This window comes from Solanum lycopersicum, chromosome 12 (genome assembly GCF_036512215.1).
Source record: "Solanum lycopersicum chromosome 12, SLM_r2.1".
NCBI classification, from domain to species: Eukaryota; Viridiplantae; Streptophyta; class Magnoliopsida; order Solanales; family Solanaceae; genus Solanum; species Solanum lycopersicum.
In genome coordinates, this window is record NC_090811.1 from 1,879,589 (window position 1) to 1,901,663 (window position 22,075).

Sequence of the window (22,075 nt, forward strand, 5' to 3'; positions counted from 1 at the left end):
ATATATACTATACTTCTCATAGGCTTAATTATTTTATTTTTTTACAAATTAGCTAATTCAATTCAAAGTAATAATTTCAATTGATTTTTTTGTTTTTTCACTTGGTGTTAGTGTATTAGATAGAGGACCAGTAAATTTGAATGTATATCGAAAAATTCTCCATTGTAAATTAAAAAGTAGTTTTTAATAAAGATGATTTATGCACCCAATATAACTAAAATTTAACCCATCTAAATATAAATAAAAAAATATTTATAATTTTATCTTAACACTCATACACAAGGGTGGAGCCACCTTGTAAGAAAGGGTTCATTCGAATCTCTTCGGCGGAAAACTATATTATTTAGATATAGTTAAAATAATTTATACATATATAATAGATATCAAACGCCTTTTAGCTATTTCATATGTCTATTTCAGCAAATTTTGTATTCTCTTATTAAAAATTCTAATTCCGTTTTTGAAAAAAAAATTATTTTCAAAAAGCAAGAACTCAGACAATGACTCTAAAAAAACAAGTCAGAATTATAATTAATTTAAAAAAGATGATGTGATTTCTAACTATATATGTCCGATCTAAATAGTTGCATCTAGAAGTTTTCTTTCGATAAAAATTGTACGAATTATATTTTTACAGTTAATTTTATTATTTTTAATTGCACCATATTTTAAACCTCAATTAGTAGTATGCAAATGTAAATCTAGCAAATTCAATCAAGAATATGGGAATATAGAAAAATAGAGCATGTAAAATAAAGTACAAATAAAATTAAATATATGTTTCAAAATTGACATTCTCAATTTAAAATATATTATTTAAATTCTAAATTCATTAATATTAACTTTGTCCATTTCATATTTTTTTAAAAAAAATAAAATAATTGTGATTAAAAGATTAAGGAAAATACTATTTGATTTTTTAATACACCAAATATAAGACATTGTGATAGAATGGGGAAAATCTTTTCAATTATTTAAGTTTAAGTTTTCAAAATAAAAATAAAAATTCTAATAAAAAACGCTTTCATGCTTCTTTGTATTGATTAGTATTTAGTAAACCCCAAAGTATGCAAAAACATGTCTAGAAGTTCACTTAATTTATAATTTCATATTACATAATCTAAATCCGAAAATCGAGCTTATTTATTTTAATTTAAATTTTTAAAATTATTGAAATATAATTTACATATATAGTAATAATTTAAATATTAAAAAGAACATATATATAAATTATAATTAATTTTTTAATTGAACTTTCTGAATTTTTAACGATGTCTCGTAAATTGAAATGGGAATAGAACATGTAGGAATTTTCCAACTTCTTTTAAATTCAAAATGGGGAAAGTCTTTAGCAATGAGTGTACTTGGAAAATTAGAACATGGAATATAGAAGAAAAAGTAAAGTTCCATTTTACAATAATTTATTGACTAGGAAAATTAAATAATGTGTTTTACTTTTCTCATAATAATAGTTTTTTTTTCTAAAATCGAAAAAGGTGTATTCCTTTTATGGAACAGAATAGGAAAAAAAGAGTCAATTTCTCATCATAAATAAATTAAAGAAAAGGATACAAGATTTTAATTATACTGCGTTATTACTAATTAAAAGAAAAATTATTATTTTTTTTTATATATATATATATATATATATATATATATATATATATATATAAAAGGTGTTGTTGAAATAAATCTTTGTGATCTAAAATAAGACATTTTTGAATCGCCTTGTATAACTTCTTGATCCGTCACTATATTAAGTAGGTGTTTGAATGTGTAATTTTAAATTATGATTTTAAATAGTGAAATTTGGATTTCTAATTGTTATTTTAAAATTTTTAAAATTTAAAAATTTAATTCATAAGTTTATATTTTATAAAAAAAGACCCATCGATCATTTTAAATATTATATAAAAAGACTTATGCTTAGCGTAAAAAAATTTGTTCATACCATGTGAAAAATTATATGAAATAATAACTAGATACTACTATTATTGACCAGTTGATTTTTACAACATATGTTGAAACTATATAATTGCGAATATTTATTTGTAAAATAAACATAAAGATCTGTGATTTATCAATGTGACAGTGTTTTAAAATCACTTTGCGATATCTTATTTGTGAACTATGATTTGTTCATTTGATAATATAATACAAAAAATTAGAGAAATATTAAATTAGGGAAATATTTTATATATATATATATATAATATATAATTTTTTTTTTTGTATTTGTGTGGGTGGTGAGCAAATCAAGGAATTTTGTCCCATTTAAATTAGCATATGATTACTTTATTAAGTAATACGTTACAACTCACAAACTATAAATTATAATAATACCATTTGTTTATCTAAATTATAAATATTACTATAAGTTTAAACTGATAGCAATGTTGACAACTAATTAAATATTTAACTAGAAAAAATTAAATACATCAGAGTGAGAAGTAAACAAAAGCAAAATGCTAAAATTAGGTTAAATGTTCGTCACCTACATCGTTTTATTCTTTGAGAATAAATAAATAATCAATTATTAATAATTCAACAAGCACGACAATTGTTAAAATTACACTAATAAAAAATGTTGCAATATAATTTGAATTAGATATGATCTATACTCATATAAAAGAAGAGTTCGAGTTTATTTATCGATATTATACAAGATATTTATACAATTAAAATACTGAATAAATAGCAATCACAAAAAAAAAAATATGAACATAATAAAATTAGTATATGTTTTGATATTATCTTGTAATATTTAGGGTGTTTTAATATTCTATTATTTTATTTATCAACCAAAAAAGCAAAAGATATCAATAAAGCATGCCTTTTCGCTTTTCAACAACTTTCTTTATGATATATTTAATTTGCTACGTTAATTAACGACTAAGCGTAGATTTAATATAGCAAATTGAAATAAATATAATTTTAAACATCGAGTTAACGTGTTACTTTTTATTTTTAAATCATTCTATTTAATTATAATAATGAATGCTCAAATATAGGATTAGTTAAAAGGATTACGTGAATACGTGTTTATTCAAGAAAGGTTAAAAATCCAAAAATATTTGTACCTCATATATTATTATTATAAATAATATTTAAAAATTACTCGTACTCATGAGTCATGTATTTGTCAACGGTCTAGTTAAATTTATTTCTCATTCAATCAAATATATTTTTAGCTTTAAAAAGTTACGTATCATATTTTTATTGAACAAAAAATTCGGTCTTAAACGGTTGATATTTTATTTTTTATTTTTAAAAAAACCAGAAAGGTCAATTTTTTATATATATATTTTGAAAATGATGCAAATTGAAGAAACAAAAAGAGTCAACAATTTTCTTTTCTCAAAAAAGGTTTTACTTTTGGACTTATAATGGGAATACTCAATAAAATTACAATTAAGTTTTTTATGAACATATCATGAAATAAGTAATAAACATAATTTGATTGCCTATAAGATAATTATAGATATTTTATTATTCTAATTTTCAGCATATTTAGATTAAAAGGTGGTGCTTTTCTTGATGATTATCGGCTACAATAATAATAATAATAATATACCAAATAAAATATTATACAGTGAAAAATATTTTTTTTATTTTTAATTAAGAGTTTCGAATTTTAGTCTTTCTGAATATGAAGTTATCGTACTTCTCCCATGCTCAATGTGAGACTTCCCAATATAAAATTAAATTTGATTGATTTTTGTATGATTATCAGATATCAAATAAAAAGATAAACATACACGATAAAATTTGGAGAAAATAATATATAAATAGGCTAACGTCTATAAAACATAAATTGAGAATGACAAAATATTTATGCCTAAGCATGATTGGACTTAGAATAATGATATTAATTAAGAAATAATGATATACAGAAAGACATCATTCAGTTGACATTTTGTGAAATAATCTTATAATACATTACTCAATCTTGATATATATTAGATATTGAAGTTTATCAATTTCTGACGTATACTCTCAATAAGACCAATTCCAATTTTAGTATATAATTGAATTTTCAATCTTATCAAATTGAAGCGTAAGACCGACTTTAATCGGCTGTTATATACGGATATAAAAAATTGATAAAATCTATATTTATTTATTTTGGGGCTTGTTTAAACTTGAAAATACATTTGTTTTCTTTTCGGGACAAACTGAATACATTGCCAATGTCTTAATGGACGTTTTCGGCCACTTCGTTCTGGAAATTTAGACTGCAAAAATTTCATGGATTATAGCACACAAAAAATCGATAAAATCTGCATTTACCTGCTTTGGGATTCGTTTGAACTTGAAAATGCGTCTGTTTTCTCTGCGGGACGAACATGATACATTGACAACGTCTTAATGGACTTCCATGAGAAATTTCGGCCATTTCATTTCGGAAATTTCGAATCACAAAAATTATGTGAATTATAACATACGAAAATCGATAAAATTTCTGCTTACCTACTTTGAGATTCATTTGAACTTGAAAATGCACATGTTTTTCCCGCGGGAAGAATTGGATACATTGCAAGCGTCTTATCGGGCGTCCATAAAAAATTTTGACGATTTCATTTCGAGAATTCCGGATCACAAAATTTCCATGAGCTATAAATACGAAAATCGATAAAAACTGTATTTACCTGTTTTGGGGCTTGTTTGAACTTGAAAATGTATCTGTTTTCTCCGCGGAACGAACTGGATAAATCGTCATCGTCTTAACAGATGTCTATCAAAAATTTCAGTCATTTCATTTCGGAAATTTAGAATCACGAAAATCAGTAAAATCTGCGTTTATCTTCTTTTGGACACGTTTGAACTTAAAAATGTCCTCATTTTCCCCAAGGGACGAACTGGATAAATTGTCAACGTCTTCACGGACATCTATGAAAATTTTTGATCATTTTATTTTGAGAATTTCCGATCACAAAATTTACATGGACTAGCAAACAAAATGGGGCTCCTTTGAACTTGAAAAATTTCGGTCAAATCATTTAGGGAATTTCGAATCACAAAAATTTTATGAAGTATAACACACAAAAATCGGTAAAACATGTATTTACCTACTTTGGGGCTCGTTTGAACTTAAAAATGCGCACGTTTTTTCGCGGGACGAACTAGATACAGGCCAACGTCTTAATGGACGTCCATTAAAAATTTTGGTTATTTCACTTTGGAAATTTCGGATCACAAAAATTTGATTGACTATAGCACACGAAAATTGGTATATCTGTGCTTAACTGCTTTGGGGCTCGTTTGAACTTGAAAATGCGCCCGTTTTCCCCGCGAAACGAACTGGGTACATTGCCAACGTCTTAATCAACGTCCATGAAAAATTTCGTCCATTTCGTTTCAAAAAATCCAGATCATAAAAATTCCATGAAATATAGCAACAAAAAATCGATAAAATCTACATGTACCTGCTTTGGGGCTCGTTTGAACTTGAAAATACTCCCGTTTTTTCCCGTGAGACAAACTAGATATATTGGAATGTCTTAACGGACGCTCATGAAAAAATTTGGTCATTTCGTTTAAAGAAATCCGGACCACAAAATTTAATAAACAATAGCACAGGAAAATCGATTAAAATCTGCAATTACTTATTTTGAGGCTCATTTGAACTTGAAAATAAGCTTGTTTTTTTCCCGTGGGACGAACTGGATACATTGCTAACGTCTTATCGAACGTTAATGAAAAATTTTGGCCATTTCGTTTTGGAAATTTCAGCTCACAAAAATTCCCTGGACTTAGCCCTTTGATTTAGTGCCCAGAGCACCCAAAAATATTTTCTCAGAAAACTTTACGAGGACCTCCTTATTTAGTTTGAGAACCATCACGTATACTCACACCATATTTTGCACTCTCACTGCTACATCTACAACTTTAAAAATAATGCAAATTCTCTTATTTTTTGTGTGTATTAACCTATGAATCTAGCGCCTGAAACACCTAAAGACTTCTCAAAAAACTTTATGAGAACTTCCGTTTAGTTGTGTAACCATATATTGAAAATTGTATAACTGATTATTTGTACAAATTTTGTTGATTAATTATGTAATATGTACAAATAATTTAATTTGTAACTCATTTGTTATCTCATATACAAATTAAATTCTACATATACAGATGAAAAAAGAACGAAGTTATACCTCAAAATCTTCAATTAAGTTATACATTTTTTTGTTGTATTTTGAGCATCAATGTGACATATATGGATTTTGATGTTGAACTCATACAATGTTCTTACAGTTATATTTGGAGATCGAATCTACAAGTTTTTCAAAAATTTTAATTAAACCCAACCAAAAAAATGGAGGAGGGATGAAGAATAATTAATTCAAATTATAGTTATGAAGAATAATTAATTTAAACTATAGTTAGCTTAGTTATATAATTTTCCGTTCGAAAAACAAATTTAAAAATGAATTTGCTAGGCTTGAGAAATTGTAAATGGGCTATTTCGGCCCACTTTAGTCTTCAACCAGGCCTAAGAAATGCAACTAGTAACCATTTGGGATAATTGTATATAATAACAAATTAATAATCTAAAATAATTAAATAAATAGAGTAGATACTGTTTGATTTAATTGTGCCCCATAACAAATGTTTGTCAAAATTTATCAGTTTTCTCTCTCCAAAAACTCTCGCTCGCCACTCTTCCTCTGCTCGCCTTTCTCGCTTTATACAGAAGAAGTGTATAAGCTGTGTTTCTGTTGTATAAAGTGAGAGAAAATTGTGTATATATATGCAAAAACATATATCTTCGTGCTATACTCTTAATTATACAATTTACAAATTTTTTACTTCGATTCAATTGTACAAATACAAATTTTATACAAATATTGCAGCGAAAAAGGCCAGCGAATTATACAATTTTAGTAAAATACAATTTTCTCTCGCTTTACCGAAGTGTATAAATAGTGTCTCTGTTTTTGTATAAAGAGAGAGAAAAACATATATCTTCTTCCTATACAATTATAATTATACAATATACAAACATTTTACTTTGATTCAATTGTATGCAAAGCAAATTTTATACACATATTGCAGCTAAATAGGCCAGCGAATTATACAATTGCAGCGAAATAAGCTAGTGAATTATACAATTTAGGCCAGCGAATCCTACAATTGTATATGTATAGCGAGGCCAACGAATTATACATTTAGGCCAGCGAATTATACAGTTGTATATGTATAGCGAATTATACAGTTATATGTTTGCTATGAAGCACAATTATGCAAACTTTGCTATAGTATACAAATATGAATTTTTTGTTTGTTACATGTGAAAGTTGCCCTAACCATTTTGGGTAGTTATTTAAGACGAAGCTCTCATATTATACAAGCTTCGTCTTGTTCTTACCTAAATATTAGTTTAAATTCGAACTACTCTATTCAAATTTAAATAATGAATTAAGGTTCTAAAGTTTGAATAGTGAAATATCAAACTTAAGGATAAAATGTCATAAACCTATGCATTAATTTAGTCACCAAATAATAACAAAAATTAACTATATCAAATTAGTCATCAATTAAACTTCATAATACAAATCATTTTTAAAATGATATTAAAATATATTTGTGAGTAGATATAAAGTAACACTTTTATGCATATATTTGCATATACCCTAAAACATTTACATACATACCAAATCCATTAAAAGGCACAATTAACTATGCATGAATATAGAGGTTCCCAAATAAATCCAAAACTTAATTTAAGAACAAAAAAATCACAAAGAGATTAAGAAGACCTTGCATGTACAATCACTAATTAATTACCTCATTTACATGTATCTTAATCACTTCAAAAGTAATTTTGATGGATCGGCATAGCGAACAGAGAACGATTTAAGAAGATGATCAGGTTCATCCAAAATAAAGCCATTGTCGAAATTTTGTGAGTAATTATATTCATCATATCGAGAAATTTGTACATGAACTGACCTAGAACGTCTTAATCCCTCTTTATTTTCCTTTTTCTCTTTTGACAACTTCTTCCACAAAACTTTCCAAATTGAACTTTTGCTACCTCCACTTTTAGAAATTGATTCTTTTACTCCTTCAATATCATCATGATCACTTCTTCCTAGTCTAACACTTCTACTTCTTTTGCTAAAGCTTCTATACAAATTCTTGACATCCATTGTAAGCAATAACTTTGATCAACAAGAAATAAAATAACAGTTACGTCTCAATTCCTAGTCAGTTTGAATTAGTTATATAAATATTCTCACTGATCAAGAGAATTGTTATCGTTCAATAAAAAATAATTAGTAGTGTGGATAATGAGACATATATGGTTGTGAAAAGTTTAGAGCTAGGAGTGAAATGGATTATGAACATTTAAAGGAATTGGCTTTAGCTAAAATTTTGAACTTTTAAGTATAATTGTCAAAAATGGCACCTAAATAGTAAGAAAAAGGAATATTTTTGCATGCTTTTGGTATTAGACAAAAATGATGGGCTTAGACTTTATTAATTTATATATACTAGAAGGTTCATACGTTTTCACCAAATAAAATAGTATTACTTACGTCTCAAATTGTATTTCATAAAATAATTATCTTAAATTATTTGTCATTTTAGAAGTACAATATTAATTTTTTTTTCAATTTCATCCTTCAGTATTAATTGTTCTTAAAAATGATATTTAATGAAGAGTAAAAAAAATTTTAAGACATAAACGTGTAAAAGAGAAATTCAATAGATAATTTAAGACGCAGAGAATAGATAATATTTATTAATTTTAAGTGATTATGTTTCATGTCAAACGATCAAAAGAATTAGTAAGCACGTGATAATGACTTAAAGAAAACAAAACAAAAATAGTTTGATTATTGACAAATTGTTTTTGTATTTACACTTAAACATCATACCTCTTTTTATTTAATAATTACAATAGCAATACTTTTAGGAATGGGTATCTTTTTTATTATGAACAAAACAAATTGAATTGACTTCAATAGATCTATAAGATTTTTTAAATTCTCACTCATGATGTGAGACTGAAATCAACAAAAAGAATATTATATACGTATCTCTTTGAAATAAAAATCATATTAGACGAAATTTATATCTAGAAGTCTTTATACACATACATTTAAAGTGAATTATGACACATAAAGTGCGTTTATTAGGGATCTTATAAAAATAATATCAAAAATAATTATAGAGACATATTTTGAATTAAAAACGAGAAAAAACTTACCAATTATTCCTTTGTGAGTCATTACTCATTATATATCATAATTTCACTTTGTATTCAAATTCTTCAATTTTACTGCATATCTTAATATTTTAAATGTATACATAGATTCAAAAGTCTTTTTTAATAAAAAATAAAGGAAATCTTAATACCAATTATAATATCTATAAAAGAAATAGTTCCATCTAGTCATTTTCTAACCAACAAGGGTTATGTAGAATGATCTAACATAAATATAAGACGATTTTTTCTATCATTGTAAAGATATGATACATTGATACATAGTTTCTTACATATATGGTATACATAACTTAAAAGATGTGAAATTTAGATTCTTCCACAACATCATTTGCAAGTTGCAAAATATTATGAACCAATTCCAATGAAACACACAAATAAGGAAAACTAAGCTCTTATTACATTCATTGTGCATTTCACTAATTATGTGATTTACATGTATATCTCTTTAAAATAATAACATAGTCGGTGTGATTTCAGAAGAAAAATATAAAGAAGAAAAAAAAAGTGTAGTGCAAATTTTTCTCTCCTACCTTATATAATAAGGTAGAGAAACTACGTTTGATAGATACACTCAAGAAATTAAAGCGTTTTCAAAATCGAGTGTTTACCAGAGACATCCTCTCAGTGTAACCTTACACAAAGCAGGATGTAAGATCTTAAATTACTTCAAAAGGATCAATTTTGATGGATCAGCATAACGAACAGAGAATGATTTAAAGAAATGATCAGGTTCATCGCATGAGTTGATGAAACCATCATCAAAATTTTGTGAATAAGTATATTCATCGTAACGTGGAACTTGTACATGAACAGACCTAGAAAACTTGAGCTTCTCCTTTGACAATTTCTTCCACAAAACTTTCAAAATTGAACTTTTGCTACCTCCACTTTTAGAAAATGATTCTTTCACCCCTTCAATATCATAATGATTGTAATTTTTTCCCAATCTAACACTTGTGCTTCTTGTACTAAAACTTCTATACCAATTCTTAACATCCATTTTGATTATCAACAAGAAAAAGTTGAATTAACAAGTAGATATATAATTTGAGAAGTATTAGTGGCTATTTATGAATAAACAGTTTTAAGACTTTAAAATTGTATAGAATGGTCCAATATGGCAGCTAAGCTAGTAGAAAATATGAATACTAGCTAATTAGCATGCTTTAGGTTATTAAACAAATATGATAGGCTATAGACTTTACTTTTAAATTTATTTACATGGTTTAGCCAAATAAAATAGGTGGCATTTATTTAATTCAAGATTATGATATTTGTGGTAATATTTTATATTGAAATTTCATAATTATTAAGCACGTGCAAGTGAATAGTTTGTAGAATAGATTTATAATAATAATAATAAAAGTACAAGATAATGATAGGTGTAGTCAAAGAACGTGTGACATATCGTTAGCTATTAAAGTTGATATTATTAATTAGTTAATTGTTATTTAATTTAATGTCATTATATATATACGTTTTAAGAATATTTAAAAAGAGGGAAAAATACCATTAAAAGTTTATATTGATAAATATTGTAAATTTAAACTTAGCGTTATCATCTAAAATTGTAGCTAAACTTATAGGAAATGGGTCTATATATTAATGAGCCAAATAAATTTAATTGACTTAAACAATAGCTCTATAAGATATTAAAATTATACACCACTAGCTCCCCTAGACCCCTACTCTCTTCTAAACTTCATTCAAGATATATACAAACCAGTACGACAAAAATAATTTTTAGTGATATTAAATATTGATATTAATAAAGAGTGTTAAAGTTTTATCGGCATTAGTTGAATGTCATTAGAACCAATGTCGCTACATGATTTAGGGATATATACAAAGAGTGTCAATTGCCGCTGAAAATATATATTTAGCGGCAATTATGAATCAATTACCGCTAATGACCATTTTTATCGTAGTGAACATTTATATCGAAAATTAATCAATAAATAACGCATTTAAATATATATACTGATCTATATATATATCGCTTAATCATAATTAAATAATATATTTTTACTTTATTAATTCACCCAATTAACTATAGTAACTTGAACTCACAACATATAAGCACATTGGAATATCCAAGACAAGCAAGAGTTGTGATAATAAATTAATATTTCTTGCGCTAAATAAATTCCTTATACATCAATGAGTTACAATATGAACCAAATACATTAACACATATTGTAAGGATTATATGAACATGTAGAGAGGTAATAAGTAAATCTAAAATTAAATTACAAAAAAAGGGGCCAAGGAAAAAAGAATCTCATTGACACTAATTAATCATGTGATTTATATCTCTCTACGTCTTTAATTACTTCAAAATTGTAGTTTAGATGAATCAGCATAACGAACGGAGAATGACTTAAAGAGATGATCAGGTTCATCGCAACTAAAACCATCATCAAAATTTTGTGAATAAGTGTATTCATCATAACGAGGAATTTGCACGTGAACTGACCTAGAACACTCGAGCCTTGATCCCTTCTTCTTTTCCTTAGACAACTTCTTCCACAAAACTTTCCAAATTGAACTTTTGCTACCTCTACTTTTAGAAAATGTCTCTTTCACTCTTTCAATATCACCATGATTGTAATTTATTGTTAATCTAACACTTTTGCTTCTTGTGCTAAAACTTCTATACCAATTCTTCACATCCATTGTTATTAAGAAGTTTGATCAACTAAATATAACAATAACTACTATACTTCCATTTCAAATAAATAACTTGAAATCGGCTATATAAATCTTCACAAAATCACTAGAAAGTTGAGTTAACAAGAATTGGATGTATGGTTATGGAAGAAGTATACGTATAGATTTAGGGAAGTGATTGCTATTTATCACAAATGAAGTTTAAGGATAAATGGTCCAAAAAAGGCAGCTAGTTAAAAGGGAATAGGAATATTTTAGCATGCTTTTGGTATTAGACAAAAATGATGGCCATAGACTTTTATTTATAATAATAATAATAATAATATAATAATAATAATAATAGAAACTTGAGATGATGACATTAAATAGAAAATTTATTTTAAATAAAATAGCCTAAATTATGTTTGTGTTTGTATAAAGCGAGAGATTATATATACAAATATAAATATATATCTTTTCGTTCTATACACGTATAATTATACTGATACAAATTTGCTCATGTCCGGTTCTTCTTTGCCTTTATCTCTCTTGCTTTATACAAATACAATGTACAATTTGTGTTCGTATAAAGCGCGAGGGATTTGATATACAAAAACAATTATTTTAACTTGATTCAATTGTATATTAACTCGATTACAATATACAAATTCAAATTTTATGCAGATATACAACACAATTAGTGATACATATAAATACAAACACAACTAGTGATACATATAAATAGTGGTTGCATATACACAATTATCTAACCGATATTGATATACAATTCACCTCTTTCCATTTTCCTCTCTCGCTCGCCACTGTAGTCTAACACAAAGAACATATAGATATACAAATGCTCATAGATATAGATGCCCGATTATATAAATCATTGTAATTTTATACAAATCAGATGTCTGCAAATCACATGCACTTGCTATGGAGCGCAAATAGTAAAACTATAGATAGCTATAGAGCACTAAATATCATATTAACAAATATTATTTTAAGACGAAAAAGGATCAATAAATAAAGAAGTAAATAGTAATAAACTATAATAAGGTAAAATGAATTTTGTAAACTCTAAAATTTCTCCATTACGAATAATAGGAAGAAAAATACATGAAGAATTAAAATTATGAATGAACAAATTAATTAGCTAAAATTACAAAACTTCATGAATTTGCTAATGGACCAAATATGTTATTGCAAGGACAACAAAGTAGAAGAACATAAGCAATCCCTTGATCAATCGTTGTGCCTGCAAGACAAATTTATAAAATCAATTTAATTTCTTCATTAAACTATATTTATCTATATTAAAAAAAAAACATGCACATAAAATAATAAATTGATAAAATAAATAGGACTCAGTTTAACTAATAGAGTATAGACATTGTAAAATGAAACAAAAGTAACCAATGTAATTTAACATGTTACGTCATATTTTACAACTGTTAATATAGTTTAGCTCAACCCAATCTAAATGGACTAGGTTGAATTAGACCACAATTTTAATGGGTCTTAAATATCTAGCTAAGCTCACGTGGACATTGTAAAAAAGAAAAAAAGGTGGACGATTGGAATGTGTCAAAGGAAGCTGACTGACGTATTTGCAACAAGTATTGATGAAGAAGAAAGTTGACGATTGGAATATGTCAAAGGAACAGGTCCAACGAAGCTGACTAACGAGTTTACAACAGTATTGGAGAATTTGAGCCACATTAGAATTAGACTATTATAACGACTAGGCTATCTAGTCACGTATTATCAACTAATTTTACGAGTACGATGAACTAGGAGAAATTGTTTAAATATCGTCATTAGAAGGAGGGATGCCTTGTCCAAAACCGAACTCAACGAGTGATAATAAGATAAATCCAATAATTGTAAATGAAATATTCATCAATCTCATTAATTTCATGTTCAATTTCATAAAATAATTTGTAATTTTGGAGAAGAATTTTTTTTTTCTTTTTGGAGTTTAAGGAGAGATTTGTTGAGGAAATGAGGGTATTTGTTGAGTTTATATAAGAGTCTAATTATGCGTTTGAATTTTCTGGGAAACAAATAGAAAAATTGTAGTAAGGTGAAAGCTACTCTTTGGACTATTTTAATTGACAAAATAAAATAAAATAATTCAAGAAAGTTGATTTATTGACTTTGACTTGTAGCAGACGTTTGACTCAGGTTGGGTGGGGGTGGGGGTGAGGGGGGGGTTGCTATGACACAATATTGAAAATTTCGTTTTGATAATTTTAGTTTGGTATTGGTGGATAAATTGACGTGGTATATTTAAGATAAAGTGTCAAAGTGTATGTTATTTGCAGATGATATAGTACTAATTGTATGAAGATGAGTGTTAATAAGACTGATTTTGTTGTACGGGGAGAAGCGTTGATCTATCAAGAATTTCATGTCCAAAAGACGCAAGTTGCTGAAATGAAGACGTTAGTATGAATGAGTGGACATGCTAGAAACGACACGATTACAATTAGGACATTCAAGACAAGGCGGGATTTACCTCTGTGGTGGACAAGATGTGGAAAGAGGTGTGATCAACAGAAGAACAGATACCCGAATGAAGAGGTGTGAGAGGTTTTATATGGTGGGTACGAGGAAAGAGGTTGGTAGACTAAAGAAATATTGAGAGAGGTGATTAGACAAGATATGACAAGACTGTAACTTATCGACACGATCTTAGTTAGATAAGAGTGTGTAGAGGTCACATATTAAAATAGAAGCATATCTGATTCGTGTTTTAAGTTCAATTTCGATGTTTGGAGACAATCATAATGTTCATATTTAAGTATAGAAATATATATTATTTTTGAATGGACGTTTTGGTGGTTCAAAAAGGCGCAATAGATAACAATAATGTGGAGGGGAAAAAATTGTATCACAAATAATATGTAACCATTCCTTATTTCATTACTCACAAAAAAAATTGGAAATTTCTCTATTTTGAATAATAGGAGAAAAATACATAAATAATTTATATTATGAATGAATAAATTAATTAGCTAAATATAATTACACTCAATATATATTAATTAATGGACCAAGTAGGTAATTGCAAGGGCAACAAGTAGAAGAACATAAGCAATCCCTTGATCAATTGTTGTGCCTGCAAAACAAATTTATTAAATCAATATAATTTCTTCATTAAAGTATATTTATGAGGAAAAAAAAATAGAAAAGAAATACTGTTTAGAAAAATTATATTATCAGTATACTTTAACTTATTGTATCATATATAACTTGTATTAGTCACGTTATTGCAGATAGTCTATCTTAATTTCAAAAATAAAAAACTTCACTTTTTACAGAAATGCGCGTATGAGTTAATTTCATAATTTTTTATACTATCATGTATATAAGTTAAACTCAGAATTACGTATATAGTTAATTAATGTAGTAATTTGAGTAAATTTTAAAAAAATGTATTAGCTACGGGCTATTTAGATTCTCGATCGATTTTAAAGAAAGAAAATGGTTACATACCATCATTGGAAGGAGAAGGAGCAGAAGAAGGAGCCATGCCTTGTCCAAAACTAAATTTGAAAAGTGTCATAAACATGAAATTAATAATTATAAATGAGAAATTCAATAATCTCACTGAATTCATATTCAAATTAAGGGGAAAAAATTTGTATTTTTACTCCAAAAGGGGGTACTAGAAAATTTGATTTCAAGAAAAATTAAGAGATATTTAGAGAAGAGAGTTTTTTTCTTTTTTTTTTCTTTTGGTTGAAATTTGCAGATGAATGAAGAAAAAAAAATGTGTTGAGTATATATATAATTATTTTAATTATGTATTGGAAATTTCTTGGAAATGAAAAGAACAAAAAGTTTAAGTGTGGTGGAAGCTACGCGGAAGAATATTTTAATTCAAATATGAAAAAAAAAAATCATAAAGTTGAGTTTATTGACTTGATAAATAGTTTTGACTCAATGGTGGATTATCATTTTGGATTAAGAAGTCATGCTTTAAAATTTATTTAACGAGCGAATTCAGAATTTAAAATTCATATATATCGTTTTTAAATAAAAATATTTAATGATAATTAAGTTAACAATCAATTTACTTATAACCATGACTTAATGTTAGAAATCTCAATTCAAATTTTGTTTGAATGAGTTCAAATGATACTTGCTTACTATTATTCGCAACAACAAAGTCAAAAATTTTTACAAATTAAGAGAATTCAAAAATAAAGAGATAATTAAACATACGAAAAAAATTAAAAAAATTTAATATTTACTATACATATAATATTCTACCTCATATAGTATATCTTTTACGAATGAATATTGATAAATCTCTCAACGATATCCTGATTCAAAATCCTAATTATTCACGAGCGATATAACATTAAATCGAAAACTATCTTTAATAAAAAAATATTTTATTTTATAAAATAAAACTTTAAACACAAATTTAAACTATTGAGATACTAAATAAATATCTTTTTAACTTTATCATTACATCTATTTTTTGTGATGGCTTAGCAGCCTAGGATAGGGAGTGATGCATAAAACTTCTGAATAAACTAATTCAAACATTAAAATATTAAAAACTTTATATTATATAATATTAGTCAATCTTATAATAGTTGCCAAATTTGGATGGAATTTTCTAAAAATATTATTATGGTGATTACATACTATATTTAAATAATTTTTCATACTATTAGCTAAGATCAAATAAAGAATATCAACGAATAAAAATTTTCTTCGAAAATATGATTTATAAAATAAAATATATTACATGCTATAGAACACATAAAATGAACTAGTAATATATATTTATTTTCTTACAAAGATGATAGAAATATCATATAAATTCATATTATTATTATTTTTTCTTGTGAAGAACTTGCTTTGCATCTACTAATTTGCACTGAAAATGAAATTTCATCTTTCCATGTCCGCATTTAGGTCATATTCACTGTTTGGTTGGGATATTTCCATCCCCGTCAAGATAATCGTCTTTTTCGAATTTTTTTTATATATAATCAATACTTAAAATTGAAATTTGTTTAAATTTTAATTCAAATTTTAAGAAGAAAAAAAATTATATCGAATTATAACGTGATTTCTACCTCATAATAATAAAGATAACTTTCATATTTGAAATTCAAATTAAAAAAATTATATTTTAATTATTCTCGAGTTAGGTTACACATGTGTGAATAATAAAGGAGGAGAAGATTTAAAAAAAGAAAAGAACTTTCAATAAAATTGGACTTTATTTTAGTTGATGAAATTTGACTTTTATTTGAGAATATTTGGTACATTTGGACAAAATGTATAAGTAAAAGTTAAAGAACAACACGGCTACACAAGATTCTAGAACAACTTTGTGATTAATAATAGAATAACTTTCACGTATATCAAACATAAAAATTATATTTATAGTTTATATAATCACGCTCTATAACAAGCATAAATATATATATTTTAAGATATATATATATATAAAAAAATTAATTGTATAATTCGCTATACGTATACAAAAAAATAATTATATAATTCTCTATGTATATACAAAAGAAAGCAGTTGTATACAAAAGATCATTGTATAATTTGTGTATGTATAAACCGAGAAAGAGAGAAAATAAAAGAAAAATGGCTAGGAAATTATTTGTATTGTATAATTATAAGTGCATAGGACGAAGATATATGTATTTGCATGTGTATATACAACTTTCTCTCGCTTTATACAAATAGAAACACAATTTAGACATTTCATTTGTGTTTATATAAGCGAGAAAGACAAGGGTGATGAGCGAGTTTTGGGGGAACGGCGAGCGAAATCTGGGAGAGGGGAGAGAGGAGAACAAAAATATATTTATATATACAATTTCCTCTTGCTTTATACAAATAGAAACACAATTTAGACATTTCGTTTGTATTCATATAAGCGAGAGAGACAAGGGTAACGAGCAAGTTTTGGGAGAACGGTGAGCGAGATCTGGGAGAGGGGAGAGAGGAGAACAAAATATATGTATATACACAATTTCCCTCGCTTTATACAAACACAAACACATTTTATACATTGGTGTTTGTATAAAAACGAGAGAGGCGAGCGAGACTGCCACCAAATGAGAGAGGCGAGCGAGATCCCACCAGGGAGATAATAACAATAGTTTGCTATAGGATACAATTAAATCAAAATATACCAAAACATTTAATTTGAATTAGTAGTTTGTTATTATATAAAAATTTTCTAAAAAAAAAATGGAAGCTACCCATGTTTAAGTCCATTGGGCCAAGTTCCTAAAGGCCCTAAAAGGATGCATAAGCAACAATTAAGGCCCATTATGGCTTCAAATAATAAATTTCTTTTGCCCTCCCTTAATCATTCGTGTTATTTCCCTTTTTACATAACAAGGAGTAAAGTGTACGAATAATCATTTTTAAGATCAAAGCTTGAAAATAATAGCAAATTATTTTTTTTAAAAAAGTTTGTCTAGAATAATTTCCCATCAATTAGCTTAAAATTGAAAAGTTCAAATTGTCAAATCTTGAGTTTGACTCTGCAAAACTTCACTTGAAACTTGAAAAATAAGTTTAGATTCATAACTTGTGTTTGAGTTATAACCTTTAATAAATCTACTTTACCTCTCAACAATATTTAACTCAATAAAACCCAACAATAATGCTTTTTAAACTTCTTATTAGAGATGCCAATACTTTATATACTCACATATTTTAAACATGAAAAGAAGCTATATATATAAATATACATATATATATATATATATATAGCGGTGGAAAAGTACTTTTGGAAAACTCTATCATTTACTTTCTTAGTTTACAAAAAATTGATCTCATTTTTTTTAGTGTGATTCAAAAAGAATGATTTTTTTTTAATATTTTAAGTTCAGTTTTCCACGTGACATGTTTTAAGCCATAAGATTAATTTCGTACCTTTGACATAACTTGAATTTATAATCATAAAATTTAAAAGAAATTATTTTCTTTAACATCGTGTCAATTTAAACTAAACTATTCCCTGTGCAACGGAGAGTGTAATAAAAATCCAACTATGAAAAGCATCATCATCCATCTTCACTTTGTCTTCTCCCATTCTGTTTGTTTACCCAAAAAAGTCAGCCTAAATAATCCTAACGTCACTTTTTTCACATGAAGACACTATCCTTCGTAAAGAAGGAAAAAAAAACAGACTTTCAAACAATAAATATCGTCACGAGGTCAGAAGATCGAGTTGTGAAAATAATATTTTTTAAAATAAACAAGTATTACCTAAAATAAAATCGTGTATTTTTAATATTATTTTCAAATTGTTTTATACATAGCAAAAATTTAGTTCATAGAAAAATATACTCATAAGAGTTATTTCTATTACTTGAAAGTTCAAATAACATCAACTTAGTTTAGAGATTATTATATGCATGTAAGTAATGTCTATAAAAAGTGAAGAAATTTTTTAAATAAATATTACCTATTGCGACGTGTTAAATTTTCTCCATTCCTAAATCAAGCTATAAATTTTTTTATTACCACTTTAAAAGATATATATTTTCAAGATTGTGAATTGATTATGAAAATAAAAAATTAAAGAATATTTCTAATAAATCATCGACTTGACTAATCGTAATCAATTCCGTCTCCACTCCACTATGTTAACATAAGACATGCACACTCAAGAGATATATACTCTCTTCGTTTTAACTTGATCGATCTATTTTTCTTTATAGTTAATATAAAAAGGGATACTTTTCCTTTTTAACAAATTTTTAATTTCAATCTTTTTTTTTATATAACATGTATAAAATTACAATATTAATGAACGTTTTAATATTTTAATATACCTTTATAATAATTTTTTAAAATTCTAAAACAAATCAAAATAGGTCAAATTAAAGAATTTTTAACCAAACTAAGCCATTATATAAAACAATTTACCAAAGTAATACATTTTTCTAAAATTTTACAAAACTAGTATAAACGTATTTCACGGTAACGTTTTAGGGTATATTTTTTTTAAAAAAAATAACAGCATTAGGTTGATATACGTTATTGTAAGTAGCGTTTTACTCCTAAAACATTATTTTCAGTAACGTTTTACTCCTAAAACGTTACTATGAGTAACGTTTTAGGAGTAAAATGTTACTGTGAGTAACGTATATCAATCTGACGCCATCAACTTTTAAAAAATAAAATATATGAGTAACGTTTTAGGAGTAAAATGTTACTGTGAGTAACGTATATCAATCTGACGCCATCAACTTTTAAAAAATAAAATATATCCTAAAACGTTACTGTGGAATACGTTTATACTAGTTCTGTAAAATTTTAGAAAAATATATTATTTTGATAAATAACTTTATATAATGGCTTAATTTGGTTAAAACCTCCAAATTAAACGAAGCAACTATTTGGCCATAAGGACAAATAAGTGGCTCAATTATCAAAGTGTATCACCTACTAGGAATATATCCTATTCTTTGAATAACTTTTGCAAAAATAAATAATTCCTTATTCTAAAAGATCTCATATATCTTTGAGGTGTTATCTAGACAAGATATATATGTGTCCAATATGTAAATTATAATATACTTTTATGGAATAATAATATTTTGTTGGTCTCCTCATTTGTGTTGTTGAATAAGAAGCAAAAGTTTATTCTTATATATTTTACTTAATTAGTTATCAAACTCAAATTAAAAAATCTTTTTATTTTACACTCTTACGAGAGAAATTAATTTGTTTTTATTATTTCTCATTTAATATATTGCACTTGTATAAGAGCTTGATTAAATCAGAATTGTCTTAAAAACAACGTCTCAACAAAAAGAATTTATGATAGGGGTGGCTTGAATATAAGACCTCTAGCTAAGAGTGTAAGACTTCCGAACTATATCACCACGATCGATCGCGACGAAATTAGTTATCAAACTCAAATTAAAAAATCTTTTTATTTAACATTTATGAGAGAAATTAATTTGTTTTTATTATTTCTCATTTAATATATTGTATCTATATAAGACCTGATTAAATCAGGATTGTCTTGAAAATAATATCTCAACAAAAGAAATTCATGATACGGACGGTCTGAATATTAAGACCTTTAGTTAAGAGTGTAAGACTTTCGAACTATTTCACCAGAATCCATCGCGATGAATGATTTGTATGCACACCATTTTCTTATTTGGTGTCCAATTTCTTCCTTCCCATTAGTCATTTTCAACATATAGAGCATCTTAATATTATAGTATGATATATATCTATCAAGTGACTCACTTCATATTCATTATCAATTTTAAATTTATCCTTTTTCTTTTAATTTATTTAGTATTATAATTAAGATATCCACCAAATGAATTTGATCACACAAAAAAATTGTTGTATTATCCACTTTGAATAATGAAGATAATTTTGAAATATTTTCCTCCCTCCAATTGCGTGATAGTTAATGAAACCATAGAGTCTTTATTTTTAAAAATAATAAAATTGGTCCCATGCTATAATAGCTACTAATGTTTTATTCAGTTGGTTTACAATAATTGATGTCATTTCTCACCCACCCTACCCCACATAATAATAATAACAATAATAATAATAATATTTATATTTAACTGAATTCGTGAAACAATTTATACTTAATAAGAAAATAGTAAGAAAATAATTTAAATTATAGTTTTTGGTTTCTATTATTATTCTTTGTGAAATCATATCTGTAGCTTTACAAGTAGTGCAGCTTGTCTCCTAGAAAAAAATATCAAACTTCATTAAAGAAGGATAAATATAAAAAAAATTCAAACAGTCATCTCAAATTTTAAATTATTTCGAAAAACCTCGAAGAATCTAGTTAAGATATCGTGTGAAGACATTTAAAACATGTTCTTATATGTCTAGATCATATATATATTTGCGTTTATAATACAAAACAATTATTTTTAAATACTTTTGAAAAAACAATCGCTATTTTGCAATTTTCAATTTTACAAGTAAAACTTCATCAAAGATATAAGAGTGACTATTTCTAATTATTGAAAATCAGAATTTTAATAAAAAATGGTTATTTTTGAATTATCACTAGTTGAACATCAAACAACTTCAACAACCACTCTTATTAATTTTTTATTAATCTTATCCATTATTAATTTTTAGTCAATGATAATTGTAACATGTTGAGTAAGCAATGGCTATTATACTATT

The 22,075-nt window shown here is 26.2% G+C and overlaps 1 protein-coding gene and 1 long non-coding RNA gene across 2 annotated transcripts; both read right to left on the reverse strand.

Annotated features, from left to right (window-relative positions):
- Positions 1–7,808: 7,808 nt before the first annotated feature.
- On the reverse strand, positions 7,809–8,153 carry LOC138340681 (uncharacterized). Its single transcript, XM_069292607.1, has one exon. The coding sequence runs from the start codon at positions 8,151–8,153 to the stop codon at positions 7,809–7,811; it is 345 nt and encodes a 114-aa protein (XP_069148708.1).
- A 6,637-nt stretch (positions 8,154–14,790) lies between these two features.
- LOC101248076 (uncharacterized) lies at positions 14,791–15,783 on the reverse strand. Its single transcript, XR_738683.4, has 2 exons — positions 15,389–15,783; positions 14,791–15,011 (listed from the first exon to the last, which is right to left on the reverse strand). It is a non-coding gene; the product is annotated as an uncharacterized lncRNA (long non-coding RNA).
- Positions 15,784–22,075: the final 6,292 nt, after the last annotated feature.

Excerpts from the sequence above, each read along its gene's own strand:
- LOC138340681 (XM_069292607.1), bottom strand. The coding sequence starts at position 8,153 with ATGGATGTCAAGAATTTGTATAGAAGCTTTAGCAAAAGAAGTAGAAGT.